The sequence below is a fragment of the Nannospalax galili genome, unplaced genomic scaffold, assembly GCF_000622305.1.
Source record: "Nannospalax galili isolate Female #2095 unplaced genomic scaffold, S.galili_v1.0 scaffold582, whole genome shotgun sequence".
NCBI lineage: Eukaryota > Metazoa > Chordata > Mammalia > Rodentia > Spalacidae > Nannospalax > Nannospalax galili.
This window is the reverse complement of record NW_008349130.1, coordinates 2,485,146-2,510,103: the sequence shown is the minus strand read 5'-3', so window position 1 is coordinate 2,510,103 and position 24,958 is coordinate 2,485,146. Positions and strand designations below refer to the sequence as shown.

The window sequence follows — 24,958 nt, the reverse complement described above, 5'->3', positions numbered from 1 at the left end:
TAGGTGCACCCATGTCCTGCAGTGCCCACACAGGTCAGAAGAGGGTTTGGATCCCCTGGAAATGGAATTATGGATGGTTTTTAGCTACCATGTGGGTGGTGGGAATAAAACCTGGGTCCTCTGCAAGAACAACCAGTGCACCTAACTGCAGAGCCATCTCTCCAGTACCACCAACCTTCATTCTTATAAGGATGTGTTAGCTGTACATGTCAAAATTAACATGAAAAGAAAATCCAAACACACCCTACACTCCAAAGAAAATAAGAAGACTCAGAAGACAGCTCACTGTGATCAGTGAGTAAATGAAATGTTTACCCACAGTGACACGGGTCTCCCTTCTCCTCCCTGTGAACAGCTATCTACCCTTCATGAGTAAAGCCTGCAGGTGTAGACTCCTGTATTAGTTACTTGTCTATGGCTGTGATAAAATACCATGACCCAAAGCAACTGATAAAAGGAAGTTTATTTTGACTTGTGATTCCACAGAGGGAGTCCACAATGGCGAAAGGCATGGCAGCAGGTGGCCAGAGCAGGAAGCCGGCTGATCACATTTAGCCACACAGGAAGCCAAGAGTGTGAACTGGAAGTGGGGCAAGGCCGCAAACCCTCCAAATCTGCCCCAATGTGTAGAACAGTGCCACCATCTGGGGATCAAGTGTTCAAATCCTTGAGCCTCTGGGGCGCATTCCTCACCAAACCACTAAACTCCCTATTAATTTTGCACACTGTGAGTTCAGGGTTCTACATCATGCTTCTTTGTATCACACATGTATCTTGAACTTCTCCATTCCTCATCTACACAGTGGGGTGCACATCTATCTGAAATACCTTAGTATTTCTTAGTAATACCACAAAATGGGTAATTTATAAATAGCAGAAAACTACCACTCATAGTTCCCAAGGCTGGGAAGTCCAAGACCAAGATGCCAGACTCAGTGTAGTGAAGGGCCACTTCCTCGCTCATAAATGGTGACTTCTATGTGTCCTCACAGGGTGGTACGGGTGACCTCCCTGGGGCAACTGTCCTAAGGACAGTAGTTCCATTATTTGAAGCGTGGAAGCCTAATGACCCACTCAAGTCAATCTGAACCCTTAAAACCATACCTTAAGGGTCAGTGTCTCCGAGGTGCCTGATTCTTCCAAGGGGCAAGGCCTGCTGCAGACAATTGACTGGGGAGGGGTTTTTCTGGGCCCTTTTGGGATGGAAGCCGCCAGTGGAGAGAAACCCACATTGACGGGCATGGAGAGAAAGATGATCCCGGTGTCTTGGTGTCTCACCAGCATGGATGTGAGAAGGGGCATTTACTGACCTGGGCCCAAGATGCGTGGGCGAAAGTTAACGGAGACTAGGGGCGGGCCTTGGGAGCATCTGACGTGGCGGGCTCTGAGCCACAACGCAAGAGGACTTATCTCTCTGTAAGTTCCCCCATTTACCCCTTTCCTACCCCAAGGCATAAACCATAATAAATTCACATAAAAATATATTACATGGTTTGTCTGATTGTGCAAGAGACCCCGAGAGAACTCTGGCAACAGGTTTCAATATATGAACCTGGGAGGGATCAACACATTCAAACTATAGTAATATCCAAAATATACAAAGAACTCAAAGGCTGGGGATGTAGCTTAGTGGTAGGTAGAATGCGTGCCTAGCATGTGCGAGGCCCTAGGTTCAAATCCCAGTACCACCCCAAAACAAAACCAAAAGCAGAACCCTAAAATTATAAAGAACTCAATTCAACCACAGTAAAACACTTTTTAAAAAATGGGCAAAGACTCCAAAGAGATATTTATCTGAAGATATAACTGACCTAATAGGTAAATGAAAAAACTGTCAACACAAACCACCAGGGAAATGCACAACAAAGCCATATAATCATCTCACGTACTTTAGGTGTTTATATTAAAGAAAAATAGCCAGGTGTGTGTGGTGGTGCACACCTTTAGTCCCAGCACTCGGGAGGCAGAGGCAGGCAGATCTCTGTGAGTTCAAGGCCAGCCTGGTCTACATAGTGAGTTCCAGGCCAGAATAAATAAATAAATAAAGATTAAAGTGTGAGCAAGGATGTAGAGAAAAAGAAACTACTGTTCCATTCTCCTGTTGGGAATGGAAATTGATTCTGTGGATTATGGAAAACAGTAAAGAAATTCCTCAAAAATTAAAAACAAAACTACCATATGATTTGGCAATCTCACTTGTATGTCCCAAAGACAATGAAAACTCTGGATCCTGACAACTGTAATTTTATGCATTATTTCAGCATTATTCACAACAGTCAAAATATTACAACAACTTAAGGGTCCATTAGTGGATGAATGGATAAGGAAAATGTGGAATACACAAACTGTTTTAGTTACCTGTCTTGTTTTGGTGATAAAATGCCCCGACAAGAAGCAATTTAAGGAAGGAGAGTTTATTTTGGCTCACGGTTTGAGGGTGTAATCTATCACAAGGGTGGGGAGGTTGGGGGTGGGGAGGGGGCACAAGGCATGGCAGGAGCCTAAGGCAGCTGGTCACATTCCAGTCAGGAAGCAGAGTGAGATGAATGCCGCTGCTCAGCTCACTTTCTCCTCTTCATTCAGCCCAGGACCCCAGCCCATGGGACGACGATACCCCCATTCAGTGTGGGTCTTCCTACCTTAATTAGCCTAATCTAGAAAAGCTTCTGGGCATGCTTGTGAGGGATTATCTCCTTAATGAGTCGAGATCCTGTCAGGTTGACAATATTAACCATCACATACATCATACTTTGAAAAAGGAAGGAAAGAAAGGAGGGCGGGAGAGAAGAGGGTATCCTGTCACCTGCCACAATATGGAGAACCTTAAGGACATATGGTAAGTGAAATAAGAAAAGTACAGGTGAAATAGTTCTCAGTGCCACTACATGAAGAATCTCAAACAATCCAGCTACAGAAGCAGAGTGCTAGCTGGCTACAAGGGTGTGGGAAGAGGGAGCTACTGGGCAAAGGTACGTTTCTGTTTCTGTTACAAACATAATCAAGTCCTAGAGGCCCTGTAAAGCAGAGTGCTTGCAGTTAACGATACAGTGTTCTATACTTAAACTGAGGGTAGCCTTAAGTATTAACACTTGGAGGCTATGTTATGTTTGTGGTACAGACTGTGGTGCTGGTGCGGCTGGCAAAGTAAAGCACAGGCTGCTGCCTAGTCACTTCACTCTGTGATTCAATCTGTACTTTTGGGAGGACATAACTAACAAATGAACATATTCTCACTTCTAAATACTTGACACAGAACAAACCCCTGATCACCCCGTGCCCTGGTTCTGGGATGACTTCCAACCACCACTAATAGGCTAGTATATCTCTATCTAGAAGTCTAGGTATCTTGGTTCAATTTAAACAAAACAAACCAGGCATGAACCACCACACCCAGCTACTTAAGTATTTTTAAGGACTTGAAGCAGGACCAGGTATGGTAACAAATTCCTTTAATCCCAGCACTCAGAAGACAGAGGCAGGAGGATCTGAGTTCAAAGTCAGCATGGGCTACACTCAAAGACTCCATCTCAACCTCCCTCCAAAACCAAACCCCCCAAAACTTATGCAAAGCCAGGAAAGCTTTTTTAACAATAAGGAAAATAACCTGTCATTATTCTTTTAATATTTTTATAAAGAATTTAAGTCTGATAACACAGGCCTGTAATCTCAGCTACTTGGGAAGTTGAAGCCAGGAGATAGCAAGCTTAAGGCTCCTGCAGGCTACAAACAAGTTTAAGACCAGCCTGGGTAACTTAGGAAGACCTTGTCTCAAAATAAAAATACATAAGGAGTTTGGGCTATAGTTCAGAGGTAAAGTACTTGTCTACTATATTTGAAATCTTGGGTTCAATCCCCCCAACCCAGGACTGGAAACGAACAAAACAAAGACAGCACACACACAGTGAGAAGTTCCTGCAAACATCACCTGAATCTGGGTGTTTCTGCTTCAGCTCCATGTCCCCCTTTGCTGCAACACTGTTAAGCAAGCACCAGGCTCTTAGTTCTCCCTCAAACTCTTTTTTTTTCTTTTTGAGACGGGGTCGAACTCACTATGTAGACCAGGCTGGCCTTGAACTCAGAAATCCGCCTGCCTCTGCCTCTTAAGTGCTGGGATTAAAGGCATGTGCCACCATACCCAGCATAAACAGCCCTTTCTTAAAAACTTCAGTGAGTTCTATCATTTTACATAATGTAGGTTTATAACAAAGTTGGAAAAATCAGGGACAGATCCATGCACTACTCACTTGGATGCTACCCCTCCTCCCCCCTCAACCCTGGCAACATTTCTAAATTTTGTGAAGAATCTCCCACCTGAGAATTAGCTGCAGACGATGGGCAAAAGTGCATTCTCCTCTGGGTGCCTTCCTATCCATCTCCTCCCGTGCTTCACATTTCCAAGTTACCCAAATACCACCTGCTTTAACGGGCAAACAAAACCACCTCAACAAGAGCTATCAAACATTCCTTCAGTGCTGATCTCCTGTGTTGCAGGGCTCAGCCAGGGAACGTGGCCCAGTGCAGCCACAGCCACAACTTGATGTCTTGGCCTAGTTTGACAAACCCTACATGGAAATTTTGGTAAAGGTGTTTCCAAGGTGTTCCTGGCCTCTTCCCAGGAGCCACTTCTGACCCTAGGATGATGACTGAAGTATACGCTATGATTTCGTGCTGGGGATGGAACCCAGGGCCCTGAATTACCACATACTAGTAAGCAAGCACTCTATACCAAGCTATATCTCCAGCCCTGCAATCAGCATTCAAACTGACTGGCCTTTACCATGGTTTCTCTCATGGGTGCAGAATGAAGGGAGCAGTCTCCCTAAGTGTCACCAACATTAAACTCATCCCACACATTCCAGAGGGCTCAACACATCCCATGAGCAGTAATTGTCTGTAATGGTTGGTTTTAATGGTAACTTGCCACAAATTACAATCAACCGACTAGGGAGCCAATTTAAGAAACTATCCTGATTGCCTTAATTGATATGGGAAGACCCACCTGAAATGTGAGCAGTATTTTCTGGTAGAACCCCAAATAAAAAAGGGCATGGTTCTAGAAGGAAGGGGACTCGTCTTCTGCTTGCTGCTGCTGCTGGCTCCTTCACTGACATGGAGCCAAGGTTTCTAGCCTGTCACTGAGTGAGGATCAGCAGCTCTTCAGGAACCTTCCAGGTGTTCAGCACCAGACTGGGATGGCTGAAGCACCCAGCCCCATGGACTGAGCAAGTCTGGCCTCTCCTATGTGAGACAGCCTCCGTGGGACTAATTCTGGCTGCTGAGGCATTCACCCACCTTAAGCACTGAGCAACTCCCAGGGTCGTGGCCTCTCAGGTGTGATTTAGCTGTTGTTATAATTGCAAACTAACCTGAAAATAAACGCTTTTAATATGTATTCATTCTGTCAGTTTTGTTCCTCTAGGGAATCATGACTAACTGTCCTTCATTAAGTCTTCCACTGCCGGTAAATACAAACAGGCTAGCTGCTGAAGAATCTAAGAATTAAAGGTTTCTTTAGCATAGTGGAGGGCGCAGTAAGGTACACAATAAATGCTGGCAGTTCCCACTTAGCTTACTTCTTTTTATCCTTGACTAAGAGCTGGGCCCTCTACCCTAAGCAGGTCTCTGCTCAAGTCATTAAAAGCAAAGTACTAACCAGGCCACACAGCACTTGCCTATAATCCCAGCTACTCGAGAGATCAAGGCACTGATACACAAGGGTTTGGAGCCATCCTGGCAACATGGTGAGACTCTGTCTCTTAAAAATAGAAAAACAGGCTGAGACTGTTGCTCAGTTGGCAGAATGCTTGCTTAGCCTGCATCGACTCCAAGCACTGCAAAAACTGGGAATGGCGGGGTACAACTGTAATCCCAACACTTGGGAAGTAGAGGAAGGAGGATCAGAAGTTCAAGGTCAGCCTTGGCTAAATAGCAAATAGAGGCCAGGCTGGGCTGCACGTGACCTTGTCTCAAAAACAAAACAAAGGCTGGAGAGAAGGCTCAGTGGTTAAGAGCACTGGTTGCTCTTGCCCAGGACCGAGGTTTGGTTCCCAGCACTGACATGGTGGCTAACAACCATCTATAACTCCATTTCCAAGGAATCTGACACCCTCTTCTGACTTCCAGGGGCACTGCATGACACAGGTACACCTACATACACACAGGCAATACACTTATACACATAAAAATAAACAAGATATTAAAAACAAAACAAGACAAACCTTTAGTCAAAAACAAAACAAAGTCTCATTCAAGGATGGAACAAAGCCATGGCAAGGTTACAGAGGCACTGCAGAAGGAACTAGATTCATGAGCTTTGGAAGCCTCTTGCGGTCCCATCCCAGAGCACTGAGCTCAGTAGGTCCCATGTCCCCTTATCGGTTCCTTTCACTGTACCTCAAGGCCTGTGCATGTCATCCACATAGCCACTACTAGCTCAACCATTATTTAGTTTGCAGGACACCATGTAGACGCCTGCCTTGTCCTATCTTGACCTGCTTCCTCACAGTCTTCCTCCAACCTACATGATGGATCTCACCACCAATCCCCTCTATAAATATGAAATACAGAGCCTTTGGGGACATACAGGGATGTGGGCATAGAGAAGCCATAAATTGGGAGAGGGCAGGGATGGGGGCAACCCTACCTTCCTGGGCTGCACTGGCCCTCCCTGTGTGGTGTCAGATAGGCCCATCTACAAGAGCTGGAGGCACATAAGTGGCCTTTTGGTGGTACCATGTCCCTTGTAAAAGTAGGGAAGATGCACCTAATTGGCAGAGGAGAGATCTTGTTGACACCGACAAGTTAGGCTCATACTCATATGGGTCTGAGCCTAAACCACCCAAATAAGTGCTACCAGGGCCCAACTCCCAATAGGATACCTACACCAAATCTTCTGGTGGAGATATGTGCTACCATTCCCAGCTTTAAAGGGACTGGTAACTCATCACAAAAACACCAGGTCTGAGTATGCGCCACAGCCATCAGGACCTCAACCCATGGACACTCCATGGGTTTCATCTTTCAGGTTTGGCCTGAAAAGACCATTGTGACCAGAGGCAGCTGGGCAGCATGATGACAGAGGTTTATTTAGATCCCTTCAGTCCCCACTTGAGATTAGTGGGCCTGCATGTGACAAGTCCCTGCTCCCAGATTCCAAGTCCACATCCTGACTGGCCAGCGGCTCATTCAGTGCTCAGGAAGACCCTCTTGCGGGCAGTGTTGGTATACGGGTGCCAGCGCCACTCTACATCTGCTGTGGCTTCCTGCTCCAGTGTACCCAGGCGAATCATGTACGCTAGGGGTAGAGGACAGAGATGTCATTCCATGCACAGTCCCATGTACTCATTTACCTCCCCGAAGCATGGACTAAAGTCCCAAACTCACGTTTCAGCTCAAAGCGAGGCCCAACCTCAGTGAGCTCCACATTGCGGTGGTCTGTCTTTTTGTACACATGGTGCCTGAGAAAAAGGGAGCAACAGTGAGAGTGGGAGTCAGTAGCAGCTATGATGAGTTAAATGACACTAAGATCATGATGCCCCAGGTCCCAGTCGAGCCCACAGACCCACCGGAATGAGATGTAGTCATCCTGGTTTGCAAATGTGATGACCCGGTGGCTGTCATCTTTGGGCACAGGGAACAAGTAACGAAGGATGTCAGACACCTGGGGCATAGGGAAGGAGAGTTAGAAGAGGCTTGTCTGACCCTCAGCCCTCCCCTCAAGGCTCCCAGACTTACCCGCTTGCCCAGGCGGGAGGAGAAGCCATGAGTGATGAGGTGAGGCTTAGCCTCTGACATCGTGCCCAGGTCAGGGATGTCGTGCCGCATAACCACATTGCACAGTGTGAAGTAAGCAGTAGGGCCGAAGGGCAGATGGCTGACAATGAGCCCCACTGTGGGGCAGAGGCTGTCAGACACCCTGTCATCAGAACTGCCCTACCCCTACTCCGTCCCACAAGCCTTACCAGGGGTGCCTCGATGCTCATGGACAACCAAGAGGTCGGTGACCCCATTGGCTTTGCAGGCTCGCACCAGCGCTCCAACCTCATGCCGGCCTCGGTTCATGCGCTGGGCGCCTGGGAACACCAGCTTCAGTTCCTGCCACGCACAGGTGTCACATCAGAATTTGGGCCTGGCCTTAGGCATCCCCTACCTTACTTCCTGTCCACCAGTACCTTGGCAAACATCTTCAGGCGAGAACTGGGATCCCGGGAGGTGGTGATCATGATCTTTGGATCCTCGACCCCAGCCCATCGGTATTCATCATCTACGTGGCTAGTCACACCTATGAGGAGTACAAGAGACAAGAAAAATGCTGTCTGCTGAAGGGAACCTTCAATGATGGAAATACACCATACCCCAGTGGCCAGGAGGGCAGCCACTAGCTTACTGGCTACAAAGCACAAATGAGGAATGGAACAATCTGGCAAAATTCTAACTGGAGGTGAGAGATTCCTTTTTCTCACACCAAATATTCATAATGTGATTCCTTTCCTGTTTGTTGAATAATGCAATGATGAGACATTTGGGTGCCAATGACATGCTGGGTGTCGGGGACACTGTTTTGCTCCAGCAGACACACCAGTGAGGGAATGAGTGAACAAGGGTAAGTTCATGCTACCATGTGTGTTGTGTAAATAGAACTAGAAGTTTTCATTCAGGGAGAACCCCTATGATGCCATCTAGACAAACAGGTAGGCACCTGGGGATGGGCTCAGAAACAGCTCAACTGGACACTTTCATCGGGAGGGAAACTGCACGGTGTGATGAAAGGGATATGGAGTGAAATGGGTATGGAGTGAAATGGGTTCAGTGTGGATGAGGGCTGTGTGCACAGTTACCTTCACCACCGGCGTCATCAAACTCCAGGGAACGCTGTAAGGCTAGAGCCTCCCGGCGTAACTCAGTGGGAATCAGCTGGTTTTCTGCAGAAGAAAGACAGAGGGGCTATGTGAGATGAGACACAGGCAGGGATCCTTCAGTTTATAGTCTACTTTACTAGCCTGCTCAAGTTTGATGGAAAAACCCCTTCTTTCTGAACAGAGGCAATACAGAAATATGGGAGGGGGAGAGGTAACAAACCAACCACTTAATTTTTTTCTGAGACACAATCAAGATGCTCCTGCCTTGTCCTCTGAGTATGGAATTACAGGGTATGCTACTACACCTGGCTACCATTTTTCATGTCATTGTCAACTTAAGAGTCACTGGGAAGTTCATTTTCTAAAGCACTTTATCATTATCTCAATGTATTATGTTTATAGCCAGACAAAAAATTTTAGAGCAACTTTAGAGCTGGGGTATAACTTAATGACAGTCAGATTGCTTGCATGTATGAGATCCTGAGGAGTACCACAAAAACAAAATCAGACTGATTTTTATGTAGAAAGGTAGACTAGTGGTCTTCAGGTAATAATATGCTAATCTTGATGTACAGAATCCGTCATGGTGCATGGTCTGACCTGACTATGAGAGAGATTTTTTGTGTGGCTTAATGTGAGGCAGCAGAGGGGCTAAGCTGTGGGGTGCCCAATCTGGAATGGGCTTGAGCACCCCCATCACACCATAAGCTCAGTTCTGCCCCCAGCATGCCCAGAGGAAACCTGCACATGGAGGAGATGGTCCACAGCAGTAGAACTCTTCCTAACCACCACCAACTGCAAATAGGCTCACGGGAAAAGGGCTATCTCTAGGGAGAGCCACCAGAAAGAACTTCCAATCATATTGATGGACACCCCCAAACAAAAATTCACTGAAGAACACAACACCTAAAATACCACCGGTAGACATAAAACCCTCTCCTGTGCTGGGATTAGAGGAATGGGCTACCACACCCAGTTTAGTCAGTACCAGGATAGAATCCAAAGCTACATAACTTGTCCTAACATTATGCTTCTTAAACATAAACAAAGACACACACACACACTTTATTTATTATCATTAAATTTAGGAACATCAGGTGTTAGAGAGACAGCTCCAACACCCTCTTCTGACATCCACGGGCATCACATGACACCGGTGCACTTACATACATACAGGTAATACACTTGTATGCATAAAAATAAAGAAAATATTTTTGCCAGGTGTGGTGGCACACGCCTTTAATCCCAGCACTCCAGAGGCAGAAGCAGATGGATCTCTGTGAGTTCCAGGCCAGCCTGGTCTACATAGTGAGTTCCAGGCCAGCTGGGGCTACAGGGAGACCCTGTCTCAAAAAGACAAAGACAAAAACAAAAACAAAAACAAAAAACAACAGTCTGAAGGTACAGTTCCAAGGGATCTGACACTCTTCTGGTCTCTACAGGAATTGCATGCATGGGTACATTTTCATATATGCAGGCACATACACATACAAATAAACAAACAAGTAAATAAATAAAACCCTCCAAACTTAGGACCATCAAAGTGAATTTAGTCAGAGGTATATTTTAGCTAGGAAGTATAAAGCTCTGTGGACACAAGAACCAATAAAACAGGAGTAAATATGGTATTTCCAGTTAAGCTCTGTGATCAGGATCATCATTAAAATAGAAAATGCAAATGTGGAGAAAAGAAATGCAAAATGAGACTCAACTTGTAAAGCAAATGAGAATTATATTCTACAAGGAATAAGAGTTTAAAAATGTACCCATAGCTGGGCATGGTGGCGGACGCCTTTGTTCCTAACACTTGGGAGGCAGAGGCAGGCAGATCTCTTTGAGTTCAAAGCCAGCCTGGTCTACCTAGTGAGTTCCAGGCCTGCTGGGGCTACAGGGAGACCCTGTCTCAAAAAGACTAAAAAAATAAAGTACCCATGAACTCTCCACAGTACAGTAGCCTAACAAGATCTGCATGATAAAACCAGCTGACATACCAATGTGGATGGGGGACATCTCACAGGGGTCCCACCTCTAGATAAAGAGCTACAGACCATCAATGGATGCAGAGGGAGAATCAGTTTTCTCCTGGGAATAGCTTCCTGATAGGTTATCCAGTCCCAAGTGGTCAGCCCTAAACACATGTACAGACAAGTACCACTAAACGGACTCAGTACACTGTATATATGTATATGTAGAGCAAGAAATTGAGGGGGGTGGGGAATGGGAGGAACTGGAGGGGGAACTGGAAGAGGTAGAAATGATGTAAATACAATATTCATGTATAAAGTCTCAAAAATTATTTTAAAATGCAAGCAATCATACATAGCAGTGCCTAAAAGGCAGAAATTCTTCTGAGTTTGCACTGAAGAAGATAGCAAGAACACCAAATATTCTCGAAATGGGCTGGGGGTGTCAATCAAACCAGGTAAAAGTTAAAACTTGGGAAAACCTAGATGTACTGTAAACAAAATTAACAACCTGTAAAACTTGGTTACTGCAACATAAACGGAATACTATCATATGGAAGGACCATTCACAAACCAGTAAGAAGTCTTACCTCACAGGCAAAGAACGCAGCCAGTAGATGCTGAAAAGATGTTCAGCCACGCTCACGAGCAGATCAAATGCGATTACAGCACTGTACAGTATGCTCGTTTTAACGACTCCTACCCCAGCAGGATCAGGTGGTCTTACCTTCAAGCGCGCGCTTTACTCTCTCCTTCTTCTCTTGGGCAGATCGCTGAGCCTCCTCGCGGGCCTTGCGATACAGGTACTCGCGGCGCAGGCGAGCTTCCCGGCGGAGCTAGAGAATAGGTCGGGTCACCATCCGCCCCCGAGCACCCCAACCCAGCCCTCCGTGAGCCCCCATTCCAGAACAAGAAGGCAAACACCCTACCATGCTGAGCGCCGCATACACACGAGTCTGGAATCAGTGGGCGTCCCCTGCACCACGCCCGCTCACATCCGCCCTCAACCAAGAAGGCCGCGAGGGCTTCACTAGCGTCAAATGCTTTCCAGAATGCCCCATGTAAAAATGTCAGACTGAGGGCCTCGCAAGGCGACTGGTCAGCCCGGCAGCCAACCATTTAGCTGGATTGGAATATCACGTGGTTTCTGGCAGGCCTTAATTTACCCACCTGCGGCTTTATGGCAGCCGCTTCGCCAAGTGTGAAAACCAATGACAGGGTGGATGACTTCCAGGAATTAAGGAGAGACTTTTCAAATTCGTCTGATTTTGGAGGCGATTCGGAGACACCAGCGGTTGGTTGGTTCACTTCAGGCGACAACCCACTAACCCGCATCCAGCTTCCGGGTGGGCCCTGCCGTTGAAGCGGGTAAATGGAGCCTGAAGCCGTTGATTTCCGGGCCACGATTAGGAACGCCCCCTGAAGGCATTTATTGGCTACCATGCACGTGGGCTGGCGGTGATTAGGCGGCTTGGAGAGAGGCGGTTCTATCCACCCGAGCCGACTGTGGCTGGGCCATGGCGTTCCCGGCCCTTCGCGCGGAGCTGGACTCGCAGGTCCTGCAGCTGCTCGGCGACCTGGAGGAACTGGAGGCCAAGAGGACGGCGCTGAACGCCCGGGTGGAGGAGGTGCGCCCGGAGAGGGAGGAAAAGAGGGAGCGAAGGAGGGAGGGACGGACGGTGGGCACCCGGAGGGAACCGGAGTCTCAGTTCTCGTGTCGCCCCAGGGCTGGCTCTTGCTCGCCAAGGCTCGCTACGCCATGGGCGCCAAGTCTGTAGGACCCCTGCAGTATGCCTCGAGAATGGAGCCTCAGGTCTGCGTGCGCGCCAGGTAAGGTGCCCGGATGCTGGAGCGGGTGGGCAGGACCCAGGCTCGGGTGACCAGAGGTCCATCCTCTCTTCTCTTTCAGCGAGGCCCAGGATGGACTCCAGACCTTCAGGGTGATCAAAGCTGACGCCCAGACCCCCGAGGAGGTGGGGCCGCACGAGGCTTGTGAGTCCCCCTAACTCCTCCGGTCAGCCCTCTTGCTCAGTGTTAAAGACAAAACCCACAGAACAGTGATAGAGCGCGTCTGAACTGGACTTCTATAGGGAGGTTTCCAGAAGTTACAGGTGGACTGTTTTATAGTGGGTCATTTTGCTGTCAAGGTCTCAACAGAACAGAAAATGGGCTTCTCTGTTTCCGGGAAATAATCCTCTAATCCTAACTAATCATTCCGGAGACAAAGAATAGGGAATTTAGGCAAAATGGGCAAGGTCAGTGTGTGTTCTTGTTACAGGCAAACGGGGTCATCTGTGGTTCTGGAAATGAGGAGGAAGAGTAGACAGAGGGCCACCTGGATTACAAGGGGGAAGGCTGGTACTATTTCCAGACACTCAGGTTGAGAGATTTTTCAACCTTCATTGTTTTCCAGAATCATGAGCTTATGTTGTCAGCATTGTCACCATGACCATATGGGTCAAGTAAGGCCGAAGCCTGTAACTTTTCTTTCTCCAGCTCTGCGTAGGCGCAAGGGTCCTGTCAAGACCCCAGAGTCAGAGTCCTCTGCGGCCCCGAAAGATCCCCTCAACTGGTTTGGAATTCTGGTTCCTCACAGTCTCCGGCAGGCCCAAGCCAGCTTCCAGGATGGTGAGTGGACGCTTTGTTGCCCTGTATTGAATTCCAGCCCTCTACCCATAGGGAGCATGTGAACACTAATGTCATGCGACGGCTTTACAGGTTTTCTCCAGTGCAAACTTTGTCGCATACCTGCTGGGGTTTGTGTGTGTGTGTGTGTGTGTGTGTGTGTGTGTGTGTGTGTGTTTTCCCTCCATAGCATTCACTGGCTGTTGGCAGTATTCTTGTTTCCTGTTAGCTTCTAGGGGATACAGCAGGAGGACTGAAAATGGAATGTTCTGTGTAGGAGACAAAGAGAATGTGAAAATAGATAGGCAAACAAATAGACCTTTACAGTAATACCAGGCTCGGAATATTACCATGAGAAAAGTAACATGAGAAGGAGTGGCTAGGAAGATGGGTTAGGAAAGGTCTCTCTGAAGAGAGGAGGGAAGAACTTTGTTGAGGATCTGGGGGAATTGTGTTCTAGGTAAAGGAACCAGGGCAAAAACCATGAAGGGAGATAGGTGTGGTGTATTGGAGGAAGGGCAGAGAGAAGGCCAGAGAGCTGGGGTGGAGTCAAGTGGAGTACAAGGAGCTGAGAACAGGGAGCTAGGCCTTAGTGACGCAGGTTCCCACAAGGACTTTGGAGCCACAGGGCTAACAGAGTAGGGCTAACAGAGTAGGACTAACGAACAAGAATCCTTTGGGTGCTAAGTGGGGCCAGCCTTGAGAGCAGAGAGAGGATGCAGGTGTCAGAACCAGCCAGCCATGAGATGTAGGTAGAGGCAGTGGAGGTGGGGCAAACAGTGGGAATTTGAAAGTGAAGCCCCCAGTGTTTGCTAGGAGATTGGATGCAGGAGGAAAGGAAGGAGAAAAGTCCACTCAGAACACCTAGGGTGGGGCTGTCCTCACTGTAGTGGTAGAAGACTTACAGGCAGCAGCTGAAAAGAAGTTGAGAGGTGAGTATGGATGGATTCTTAGGGGCTGTGCAGTTTCTGGGTGGTTGGGCACATGCTTCTGGAGTGTCAGGGCCACCTGGGCTGGAGAGAGATTTGGGAGTCCAGTGCATGGTGCCAATGTTTAATTTCCCAAGTTGCTGAAACAGGTGCACATAAAAGCCCAGATGGGGTTGAGGTGAACTGAGAGCCAGGGAGTGTGGATGGAGGTACTGGGGAGGAGACTGAAAAATAGCTTCTAGTGTGGGGTATCCTAGAATTGGAGAGTTTTGAGAAAGTATTACCTGGAGGGATAGGGCAATGAGTGATGAGTCCTATAGCCAGTGGGAGGGTGTAGACAGGAATACCTGACCCACCAGTCATGTAGAAGTGGATCCAGAGTATGGATCATGCTCAGGTACAGAGAATAAAGGGTAGAGGGATAGCAGGGAGAGCAGACAGGGAGTGCATGCTGGAAGAAGGGAGGCCCAGAGATTTTATGATCATTCCTGGTGAGTTCAAAGGGAGTCAAGGAAGGTTTTTGAGATGATGGTTTAGCACAGGTGAGGTGCTAAGGAGGTGACGATGTGGGTCCACTGATCATACCTGAAACATTTTAGGAATAGTGTTGAGGCCAGAAAGGCCTGAAGCCCCAGCAGTCCCTGAGCGTGTCCATGCATTATACTGCAATACCACGGTGACATTCCTCTTCTCTCCCCAGGCCTGCAGCTGGCTGCAGATATAGCTAGCCTTCAGACTCGCATCACTCGGGGTCAAAGTCAGCTCCGGGGCCTCCAGAAGAAACTGAAAGAGCTCGATCCTGGACCTGCCTGATCTGCCTGGCCTGCATCCACTGAGGCAGGCACTGAGCACAGCGGTTCTTGGTTGTCACTGCCTCCTTACCTCATGCCTTTTTCCTTCACAAATAGCTCCTGCCTCAGCTAATGCCCCTCCTTAAAATGCCCTTGGCCTATACTGTTTCCAGCTCTTAGGTATGACGTTTGAGGAGCTTGTATGAAACCACTTCTACTCTGTGTTCTAGGACCCCCTCTGCTGGGGTCATGTTCGAAGCTGTTAATGTTAGTGAACAATTGAACAATCTTATCAGGCAGCTGGGATGCTGAAAACTGCACAGACAGTGGCAAGGAAGAGCGGGAGGCTGGAAACTAAGGACAGACTGGGACAGTTCCAGTCAGTAAAATTGCCTCTAACTGGGCATGAGGGTACATGCCTGTAGTCCCAGCAACTCTAGAGGCTGAGACAGGAGGATTATTTGAGCACTGGAGTTAGAGACTAGCCAGCTCAACAGAGACCCTTTCTCAAAAATAACAAAGGACCACACATACACAAATACTGAGTAGACTGGTAGCAAGGCATAAGCCCCTCCTGTATTTTACTTCTGTTTAAAAAAAAAAAAAGATTTGACATCATTTCAAAGGCATTGAACTTAACTTTAGCTAACAGCAAACCCCTTATCTCCTGAAGTCGTTTTTCCTCATCTGGGAACTATGTTCTTGCTTCACTTTTCTGAGTTAACTTTTGAGCAGTTTCTGGGGGCTCTCTGTGTTTGAGGGGAATGCAATTGTTTATGAGATGTAAATTTTTCTTTCCAGTTTGTTAACATTGGTTATATTGGTTTTTCAACTTTTTATTGTAAAATAAAACATCAAAATGTAAAGAATAATCAAATAATGAATAAAGTAAAAACTATAGTAACTGTTACCAACTCTTGTATTTACTTTTTTCTTCTTTTTTATGTCTCCCTATAGCCCCAGCTAGCCTGGAACTTGTGATGTAGATCAGGCTGGCTTTGGTTTTACAGAGATCCACCTGCCCCTTCCTTCTAAGTGCTGAGATCAAAGGCTTGCACTACCATGCCTGGCTTTTTTTAAAAAAGGATTTAATTTTAAAAATTATATGTGTGTACCTGCATATGGGTATGTGCAGGTCTACCAGAGGGTTAGAGTTCCCTGGGGCCAATGTGAGCCACTCACAACTGATCTGTGTCCTCAGCAATAGCAGTGTGCGCTCTTAATCCCTGAACCTCCTCTCAAATCACTCTTGTATTTCCTTTCATTCAAGTTTTTATTTTATGTATATGAGTGGCTTGCCTGCATATGTCACATGTTGTGGAATGCCTGCAGCAGCCAGAAAAGGGCATGGGATCCTCTGGAACTAGCATTAAGGATGGGTGTGAACTGCCATGTGGGTGCTGGGAACCAAACCCATGTTCTCTGGAAGAGCAGCCAGTGCTCTGAACCACTAAGCCATCTCTCCAGCCTAGTGTTGGTATTTTTTTTAATCGATTTTTAAAAGTAGAGTTAAATTTATCAATCGGCTATTATATTTCTGGATTTGGGGTTGTATTAATGCAATAATGAAGGAATTAGCTTCATGAACTTGTGTGGTTTCAGTTGAGGTGCCCAGATTTTTTTTCTACTGTGTGACACAGGGCTGGTCCCCTCCCCGATCTGAGCTGCCCTCCCTGCATGCTCCCCACGTGTGCTCAATTGGGGGCTGTTTTTATGTTTTATAAAGCCTTACAGTCCTTGAGTGCACAGACACCACGCATTTTAATTCTTGAGCCTTTTTACTTTAATGCTAGTAGGGAAAATTTACACTTGTGTTGTTTGGTTTAGTTTTTGGTTTGTTTGACCACGGCTTGAATTACCAGTGAGATGGAAAGAGCTCAAACGAAACTATAACGAGGGGAAAAACACAGATGTGCCGTCTGGCCTCCCCACAAAGACTGAGTTTAACATCCTGCTCCAGCAAAGCGAAATCTTGAAGTCCCCGAGGAGAAACGCAGTTGTTTGAGCCCTGATGTTTCCTGGAGGGAGACGTCTCGGGATCACCGATCTCGCTGGCCCGCACTACAGATTCTAGGTCAGGCGGGCGGAGGCTGGGACCGCGGAGCTGGGAGTGGCCTGCTCGGGTAGGAGCGAAGCTGCGCCCCTCCTGATGGGGTAAGGTGAAGACCGGGTGCTCCCAACTTCTGCCCCATTTCGGCTTGGAGAAGGTTCCATCCTCAGGCGTGGCTCCTGCACCCTCAGTCTGCCGGGTGGGTCCCTCCCAGATTCCACCAAACCGAGATACACTGTAACAGGGTGGATTTAGGCAGGCGGCAGTGCTGTCGTAAGTGACATAGGCGACAAAGTAGGTACGCCAGCTAGTGGCTCCCATATGGTCTAGCGGTTAGGATTCCTGGTTTTCACCCAGGCGGCCCGGGTTCGACTCCCGGTATGGGAACATATCACTTTTGGCTTCATTTCCCAATGACTTCATAATATTGGCTGAGATTTTGTCTTCTCACCACCGCGGTGCCTATTTGGGCATTTCCTCTCCACGTCAACACTGTGTGTGGACTAATGTGGCCTTTTCCATCACAGCGTTAGCTAGTTGCTTGGCCTAGTGATGCTTCTTAAATTAGATGTCATTTCACACACCTGCAGTACTATAAATATTGAAGTCATGAATATTTAACATTTCAAAACACACTGTCGGTTTCCGACTTGAAGAGCACAGTCCTTCTGCTGGCCTGGAGGGAGTGCTGGAAGAGGAAGGAAGTGAGGCAAGGGCAAAGAAGTGTTTGATCTCTTGATTTTCTCACCTGAAGGCTTGACCCTTCTCTCCAGTACAGAACTGACTCTAAACTTTGATTTTCTGGGATAGGATCTCACTATGCATCCTAGGCATGCCTCTAACTTACCATCCTCTGTCTCTGCTTCGGAATCACAGGAGTGCACCACTGGGCTCAAATTCTTTTTTGTTGTTTTTTAAAACAGGGTCTCCCAGTAGCCCCAGCTAGTCTGGAACTCGCTGTGTAGATCAGGTTGGCCTCAAACACAGAGATCTGCCAGCCTCTGCCTCTGAGTCCTGGAATTAAAGGCGCGTGACACCACACCCGGCCTTATTTAATTTTATGTGTATGAGTGTATTGCCTGCATGTAAGTGCATCCGTGCAGTGCAATGCTCTGCAGAAGCTAGAAGAGGGCCTGGAATTCCTCTGGAATTGGAGTTACAGATGGTTATTAGCTGCCATGTGGGTGCTGAGAATCAACCCCAGTCCTTTGCAAGAGCAGCCAGTGTTCTTAGCCTCAGAGCCATCTCTCCAGTCCCTTGAAGTTATTTCTATAATTATTATTTTATAATTATTTTATAATTATGTATTGTATGTACATATAATTATACTAATTATATCAACATTGTTGTATACTATAAAATAATTTTATATTATAAAATAGCGTAATGTGGGCTGGAGAGCTTGTTCAGTGGTTAAGAGCACTGACTGCTTTGGCAGAGCCCACATGGTGGCTGGGAATTCCAGTTCCAGGGGACTGCGTGACATGGGCGCACTTTCATATATACATTCATGTACATAAAAGGTATAAATAATAAATTTTTTAAAAAAATAAAATAAGCAGGGTGTGGTGGCGCACGCCTTTAATCCCAGCACTCGGAAGCAGAGGCAGGCGGATGTCTATGAGTTCAAGGCCAGCCTGGTCTACATAGTGAGTTCCAGGACAGCTGGGGCTACAGGGAGACCCTGTCTCAAAAAGACCTAAATAAATAAATAAATAAATAAATAACATAACATAACATAACATAACATAACATAACATAAAGTAAGAAATAAATACTATATAAATAAGTACATTATCATTTTAAGCCCATTAGGACAAGTCTGAGCTTGGCGGCACCTGGTAGCTCAGCATGTGAAGCTGGTGGTTGTTAGGACCCTGTGGTCTGCAGAGTCAACTTTCATGTCACAACCAAAAATAAAAATAAAACCCTAGGACAGCCACCTCCTGCCACCATGCCTTCCTGCCATGACGGACTGTAATTCCCCTGGCACCATAAGCTAAAATAAACTCTTCTTTCTATAAGTTGCTTTGGTCAGTGTTTCTATCACAGCACTAGAAAAGTAGCTAATACACTTTTTAAGGCTAAATAATATTCTATGGCTCTGCCACGTTTGGCTTATGTTGGAGCTGGTAGACAGTTTGTTTGCTTCCTTTGGGTGTTGTGAAATAAAGCTGCTGTGAAGACAGGAAAAAAAAAAAAAAACACTAAAGAAAACTCCTTTTTCCTAGCAATCCATGGACCTTTCTCTAAAATTGATCACATATTAGGAAGCCACACAAGTCCCAACAAATATAAGAAAACTGAAACAGTATCTTACATTCTGGCTGAACATATGGAATGCTAGGTCCCAACAATAAATAGAATACAAACAGTATACAACTCATGGAACTTAAACAGCACTATTGAATGATGAGTCAATGAAGAAATAAAAAAATAAAAAATTTCCTAGAATCCCATAAACATGAAAACACAGTGTAAAAAATAGAGATACAATGAAGGCAGTTCTAAGAGGAAATCTAAGTATATCAAAATATCAGATAGTTTTCAAACAACTTATTAAGGCCTTGGAAAACAAGAATAAACCAAACTTAAATGATGCTATACAGCAGTCCCTTCTGCATGAAATGACTACCATCATCACGGACTTTGGCTGAGCCTGATCGCTAAACATAGTCACAGTTGGGCTTGTTGACGGTTGTGCTCATTCATTAAAGGAGTGCCAAGCAGGGTCACTCGACCCTCACCTGAGTATCCAACCACTCTTCCCAGCCACCTAATCCAGCCTTGGAAGACAAAAGAAAAATGAGGAAGAACCCAATACAGGGATGCTTTTGGAAGCCCTTGTCAAGAAACTCCAGTGGACTCTCATATGAATATTTGAAATTTGCCCTATTCTGACTTTTTTCTAGTTCCCTGTCTAGAACTTGTAATGCTTATTACTCTTGCCTTTACTTCTCCTTCACATCTCCTATTCATGATTCAAGGACTTTCTTCTTCTCCCCTTATAGACAAGAGTTATGCAATTTGGGAGTCTTTTAAACAGACCCACGGAAGGGGTACTCCAATTACCTCACCCTGTGTCCCTGTTCAGCATGGAAGAAGCCAGAGCAGTCGGCATCCCTATTCCCTATTGGCAATTGGGGTAACCCCTTCAGAGGATGGCAAGATAAGAATAGGAGGTAGGAATTGGCTCAGCCGTTAGGGTAAAAAGATCCCAAAGAAATGTAGCCAGTTTCTTGGCTAAAAGTCAAAATGTCCTTGGGCCTGTTAGCAACATACTCTGTTCCAAAGGCCAAAAATGTCAAAAGTGTTTGGGAGCTTGTATCTAATCTTTAAAATTTTAGGGTTACCTCTTCAGAGGGGGGAATGTTGGAGGGGAGGGCATGGGCATGGATTTGATCAAAATATCTTATATGCATGTATGAAATTCTCAATAAAGTTTTTGTAAAAAACTTTTTAAAAAATCAGTAGATGGGGAGAAATAAGTAGTTCAGGGCAGAAATGAACTAGAAATGAAAAAATACAATCAATGAAATGAACCCACTGTTTCTTTGGAAAGATAAAATGGTTGAGAAATTATTAACTGAAGTAACTAAAAGAAGGCTGGAAACGACGCAAGTCAATAAAATGCATACCACTGGAATTCAGAAAATCATAAGGACATAAAAATCTGTATTCTAGAGCTGGAGAGATGACTCAGCAGTTAAGAGCACTGACTGCTCTTGCAGAGGCCTGGGTTTGATTCCCAGCACCCACATGGCAGCTAACAACTCCATTTCCAGGGGATAAGATGCCCTCTTCTGACCTCTGTGGGCATTGCATGACACAGGTGCACTTACACACATGCACACCAAACGTTCATACACATAAAATTTAAAAAATGTAATAAATAATTTTTTTCAACTCTGTATTCCACTATATTGGAAAAACTTAAAAGAAATGCATGAATTTTTACATGCATATGACCTACTAAAAGTAAACCAAGATTAGAGAAACAATTTAAACAGATCTTTAACAATGAGATTGAAGTTACAATTAAAAAAAAATAAAACCCTTTTGATAGGTAAAAAGTTGGCGGAGAATGAGCGAATGGATGATGAGGCACCGAGGCACAGCTAAAACTCCATCAAAATAGGGTTTATTAGCAAAGGAACACATGGGGCAGATTCCCTTCCGGACAGGGAAAATGTCTGCCTGGGTCTTGAGCTGGGGTCTTTTTAAAAGGGAGGCTTCTGCTTCCTGCAGAAGGCAGGAAGATGTATTTTTTTTTAAAGTTTCGGGGTGGGGGGGAGTGGGACAGCAGGACTGTTAAAACCTGTCCTCTTTAGAGATCGAAGGGGAAGCCTGCTGTGTTGGCCAAACAGTGGAGAAAAGTCTGCTTCTCTTGACTTCAAAGACCAAGATGCTTATCAGCTAGGTTCCCTTTTCTCAGGAGCATGAGAAGTCCTTGGGATCCTGTTGGTGAGGGAGTGGGGCTATCTGAACCTTAACACCTTTCCAACTGAAAAAAGCCCTGGACCAGATGGATTCACTGACCTTCAAAGAACCAGTACAAATACTACTCAAATTATTCTATAAAATAGAAATAAAGGAGTGCTTCCAAACTTTTTTATGAAGCCAGGATTACCCTCATACCAATACCAGATAAAGATAAAAATAAAGAAAATTACAGACCAATCTCCTTGATTAACATAGGTGCAAAATCTCAGTAAAATACTTGGAAACCTAATTCAAGACCACATCAAGAAGACCACTCATCATGATCAAATTGGCTTCATTCCAGGCATGCAAGGGTGGTTCAATAAGTGTAATTCATCATGGGGCTGCAGAGATGGCTCAGCAGTAAAGAACACTGACTGTTCTTGCAGAAGACCGGGGTTTGAATCTCAGCACCCACATGGCAGCTAACACCTGTCTGTAACTCCATTTCTAGGGGATCCAATAGGCTTTTCTGTCCTCCGGGGGCACTGCACAACACAGGTGCACTTACCTATATCGAGGCAATACACGAATACACATAAAATTTAAAAAATAATAAAATATTTTAAAAAATATAATTCATCACCTAAATGACCTCTAAGACAAAAATTACATGATCATCTCATAGAAAAGGCCTTTTACATAATCCAACATCCCTTCATGATAAAAGTCATGGAGAAGGTAGGTATAAAGGGAACATGTCTCAACATAATTAAGGCTACATATGACAAACCTATAGCCAACATCATGCTAAGTAGAGAAAAACTCTGAAGATGAAGATCAAGACAAGGGTGTCCATTCTCTCCACCCCTTTTGAACATAGTACTTGCAGTCCTAGAGCAATAACACAAGAGAAGGAAACAAAACCATACAAATATGGAAAGAATTAAAGTATCCCTGTGTGCAGGTAATATGATTCTACACATAGGAGATGCTAAAGACCACCAAAAACTTAGAGCTGCTAAGCACTTTCAGCAAAGTGGGAGGTTACAAAATTAACACAAAAATCAGTAGCCTTCCCATATATTAATGACAAGTATATTGAAAAGATCCCAGAAAAACAATCCCATTCACAGGAGCCACAAAAAATGCCTGGGAATAAACCTAATCGAGGAAATGAAAGATCTTTACAATGAAACCTTTAAGACACTGACAAAAAAGAATCAAGGAAGACACTAGAAGATGAAACAATCTCCCATGTTCATGGATTGGGAATATTAATATTGTGAAAATCGCCACAAATTCAACGCAATTGCAATAAAGTCCCAGGGCATGCTTCATGGACATAGAAAATATTGTAAAATTTTATGGAAGAACAAAAGGCCAAGGATTTTCTAAACAATCCTGCACAAAAGACTATTGCTGGAGAACGCACCATACCTGATTTCAAACTATACTATTGCTGGAGAACGCACCATACCTGATTTCAAACTATACTGCAGAACTATAGTAATAAAAACAGCATGGTACATAGAGATTAATGGAATAGAATTGAGCACCCAGATATAAGTACGTAACTACAACCACCTTATTATTTTTTTTTTGTACAAAGATGCCAATTATGCACATGGGAGAAAAGACAGCATCAATAATGGTGTTGGGAAAACTGGATTTCAACATGTAGGTCCTTCTCTCTCACCCTGCACAAAACTCAACTCCATTTCTCCAGACCCCAGGCCTGGAATTTATAATCCTTATGCCCCAAACCCTGGCACCTGGTTCCTCATTCTCACATTGCCCCCTCCCCAGTGTCTAGGATTGTAGTCTGTACCACCACCAGGTTAGTTTCTATCTTCTTAAATCTTTTAATGCTATAATTTCATGAAATAAATCTGGAAATCATAGACAACAATCTAATAGAACAACAATTAAGTTCAATTAGAGATTAAGTTCAAGGATAACACACTGCTTTGGAAAAAGTATGTTCCCCTCTCCCATTTTTAAGTATCTCCAGAATGGGAGAATATTTACACATCTGGAGCATCTTTGATCACCATCAGGGGGAACATTGTCACCTTCTCATGTAGCTCTTTTAATACATACAACAATAAAGCATTTAGTGATGTTTTAATTCCTCATTTTCCCAGAGTGATGAATAAAATGACAGGATACCTTGCTTTGATGTTGCTTTAGATTTAAGAGAAGACAATACAGAGGCGGCCAAGGACTGTGGGGGCATACCTGATTCATTTTCTACAAGCAGCAGAGGTTGTTGCAGTTGCTTTCAAAGGTTTATAATTTCCAAATATGGTTGAATTGTGAGGCAACATTAAAGAAAATCTGAAAACTTAATATATAAAAAATTTGAGGCCAGAGAAATGGCTCAGCATTTGAGGACATTGGCTGTTCTTGCAGAGGACCTGGGTTCGATTCCCAACACCCACATGATGGCTAACAATCGTTTGTAACTCCAGTTCTAGGGATCCGATGCCTCTTCTGACCTCCATGGGCATTGCACGACACAGGTACACTTACATACATGCAGGCAATACACTTATACACGTATTTTAATTGCTGTGAGGTGTGAGATAGGTGATACTAGAACCTAAATGTCAATGTCCTCTTTAAACTATTGATTTTATTTGTGAATTTAAATCTTCAAACAGCTGCTGCAGTGTAATTTGTACTGTATCTCCTGGTACATTTTCCTGGACATTTTTGCATGTAGGAGATTCCAACAGAGTAAAACTGGAAACTAAAGCAGCTCTACCCCACAGGCACATATACACATTACTCAATCCTGTACGTTTCCAAGTTTCTTCAGTCTTTGATTAAATCTCACTGGAATTCATTTGCAACAGAAGAAAAGAAAAGCATCTAAATATGGAATTTCTCTAAACATGTCCACAAATCAGGAAATATGTCCAGAATATAAAGGCCTAAACACCCCAAAAGTTCTGGGAAATATAATCACATTGGTTAGTAATATTTATTATTATAAAGTAATATCTAGTTTGAGATAGGATCTCATGTATCCCACTTCCCCTCCTGAGTGCTGGAATTATAGGCTTGCACCAGTGGTTTATGTGGATCTGGGGATTGAATCAAGGTCCTCATGAAGTCTAGCCAAACAGCCTACCAACTGAACTACACCCCAGCCCAACAATTTAAGTGGTATGAAAATAGCTGTCATGGCCAAATGAACATCTGGATGTCTAAGAATATATACAGAAACTATGTTACATAGCAATAGTAAAATATGGGATGTTTACTTTCCTGGTGTGGAGAAAGCTCCATTAAAAGATATTTAACTAGAATA

The 24,958-nt window shown here is 45.1% G+C and overlaps 2 protein-coding genes and 1 non-coding gene across 4 annotated transcripts; 2 read left to right on the top strand and 1 right to left on the bottom strand.

Moving 5' to 3' along the window:
• Positions 1–7,058: 7,058 nt before the first annotated feature.
• Imp4 (IMP U3 small nucleolar ribonucleoprotein 4) lies at positions 7,059–11,884 on the bottom strand. The gene is made up of 9 exons (XM_008846522.3): positions 11,752–11,884; positions 11,550–11,658; positions 8,838–8,921; positions 8,172–8,281; positions 7,962–8,094; positions 7,735–7,889; positions 7,566–7,660; positions 7,384–7,457; positions 7,059–7,294 (listed from the first exon to the last, which is right to left on the bottom strand). The coding sequence occupies exons 1-9, from the start codon at positions 11,752–11,754 to the stop codon at positions 7,182–7,184; spliced, it is 876 nt and encodes a 291-aa protein (XP_008844744.1). The 5' UTR covers positions 11,755–11,884; the 3' UTR covers positions 7,059–7,181.
• A 150-nt stretch (positions 11,885–12,034) lies between these two features.
• Ccdc115 (coiled-coil domain containing 115) lies at positions 12,035–16,077 on the top strand. Of its 2 annotated transcripts, none has more exons than XM_008846521.3 (5): positions 12,035–12,450; positions 12,549–12,652; positions 12,732–12,795; positions 13,319–13,450; positions 15,077–16,077. In XM_008846521.3, the coding sequence occupies exons 1-5, from the start codon at positions 12,340–12,342 to the stop codon at positions 15,098–15,100; spliced, it is 435 nt and encodes a 144-aa protein (XP_008844743.1). In that variant the 5' UTR covers positions 12,035–12,339; the 3' UTR covers positions 15,101–16,077. The 2 variants fall into 2 exon arrangements, with proteins under 2 accessions (XP_008844743.1, XP_008844741.1); XM_008846519.3 differs by having other exon boundaries at positions 12,732–12,814.
• Positions 16,078–17,532: 1,455 nt separating this feature from the next.
• On the top strand, positions 17,533–17,604 carry Trnae-uuc. The gene has a single exon. It is a non-coding gene; the product is annotated as a tRNA-Glu (tRNA).
• The last annotated feature ends 7,354 nt before the right edge of the window (positions 17,605–24,958 follow it).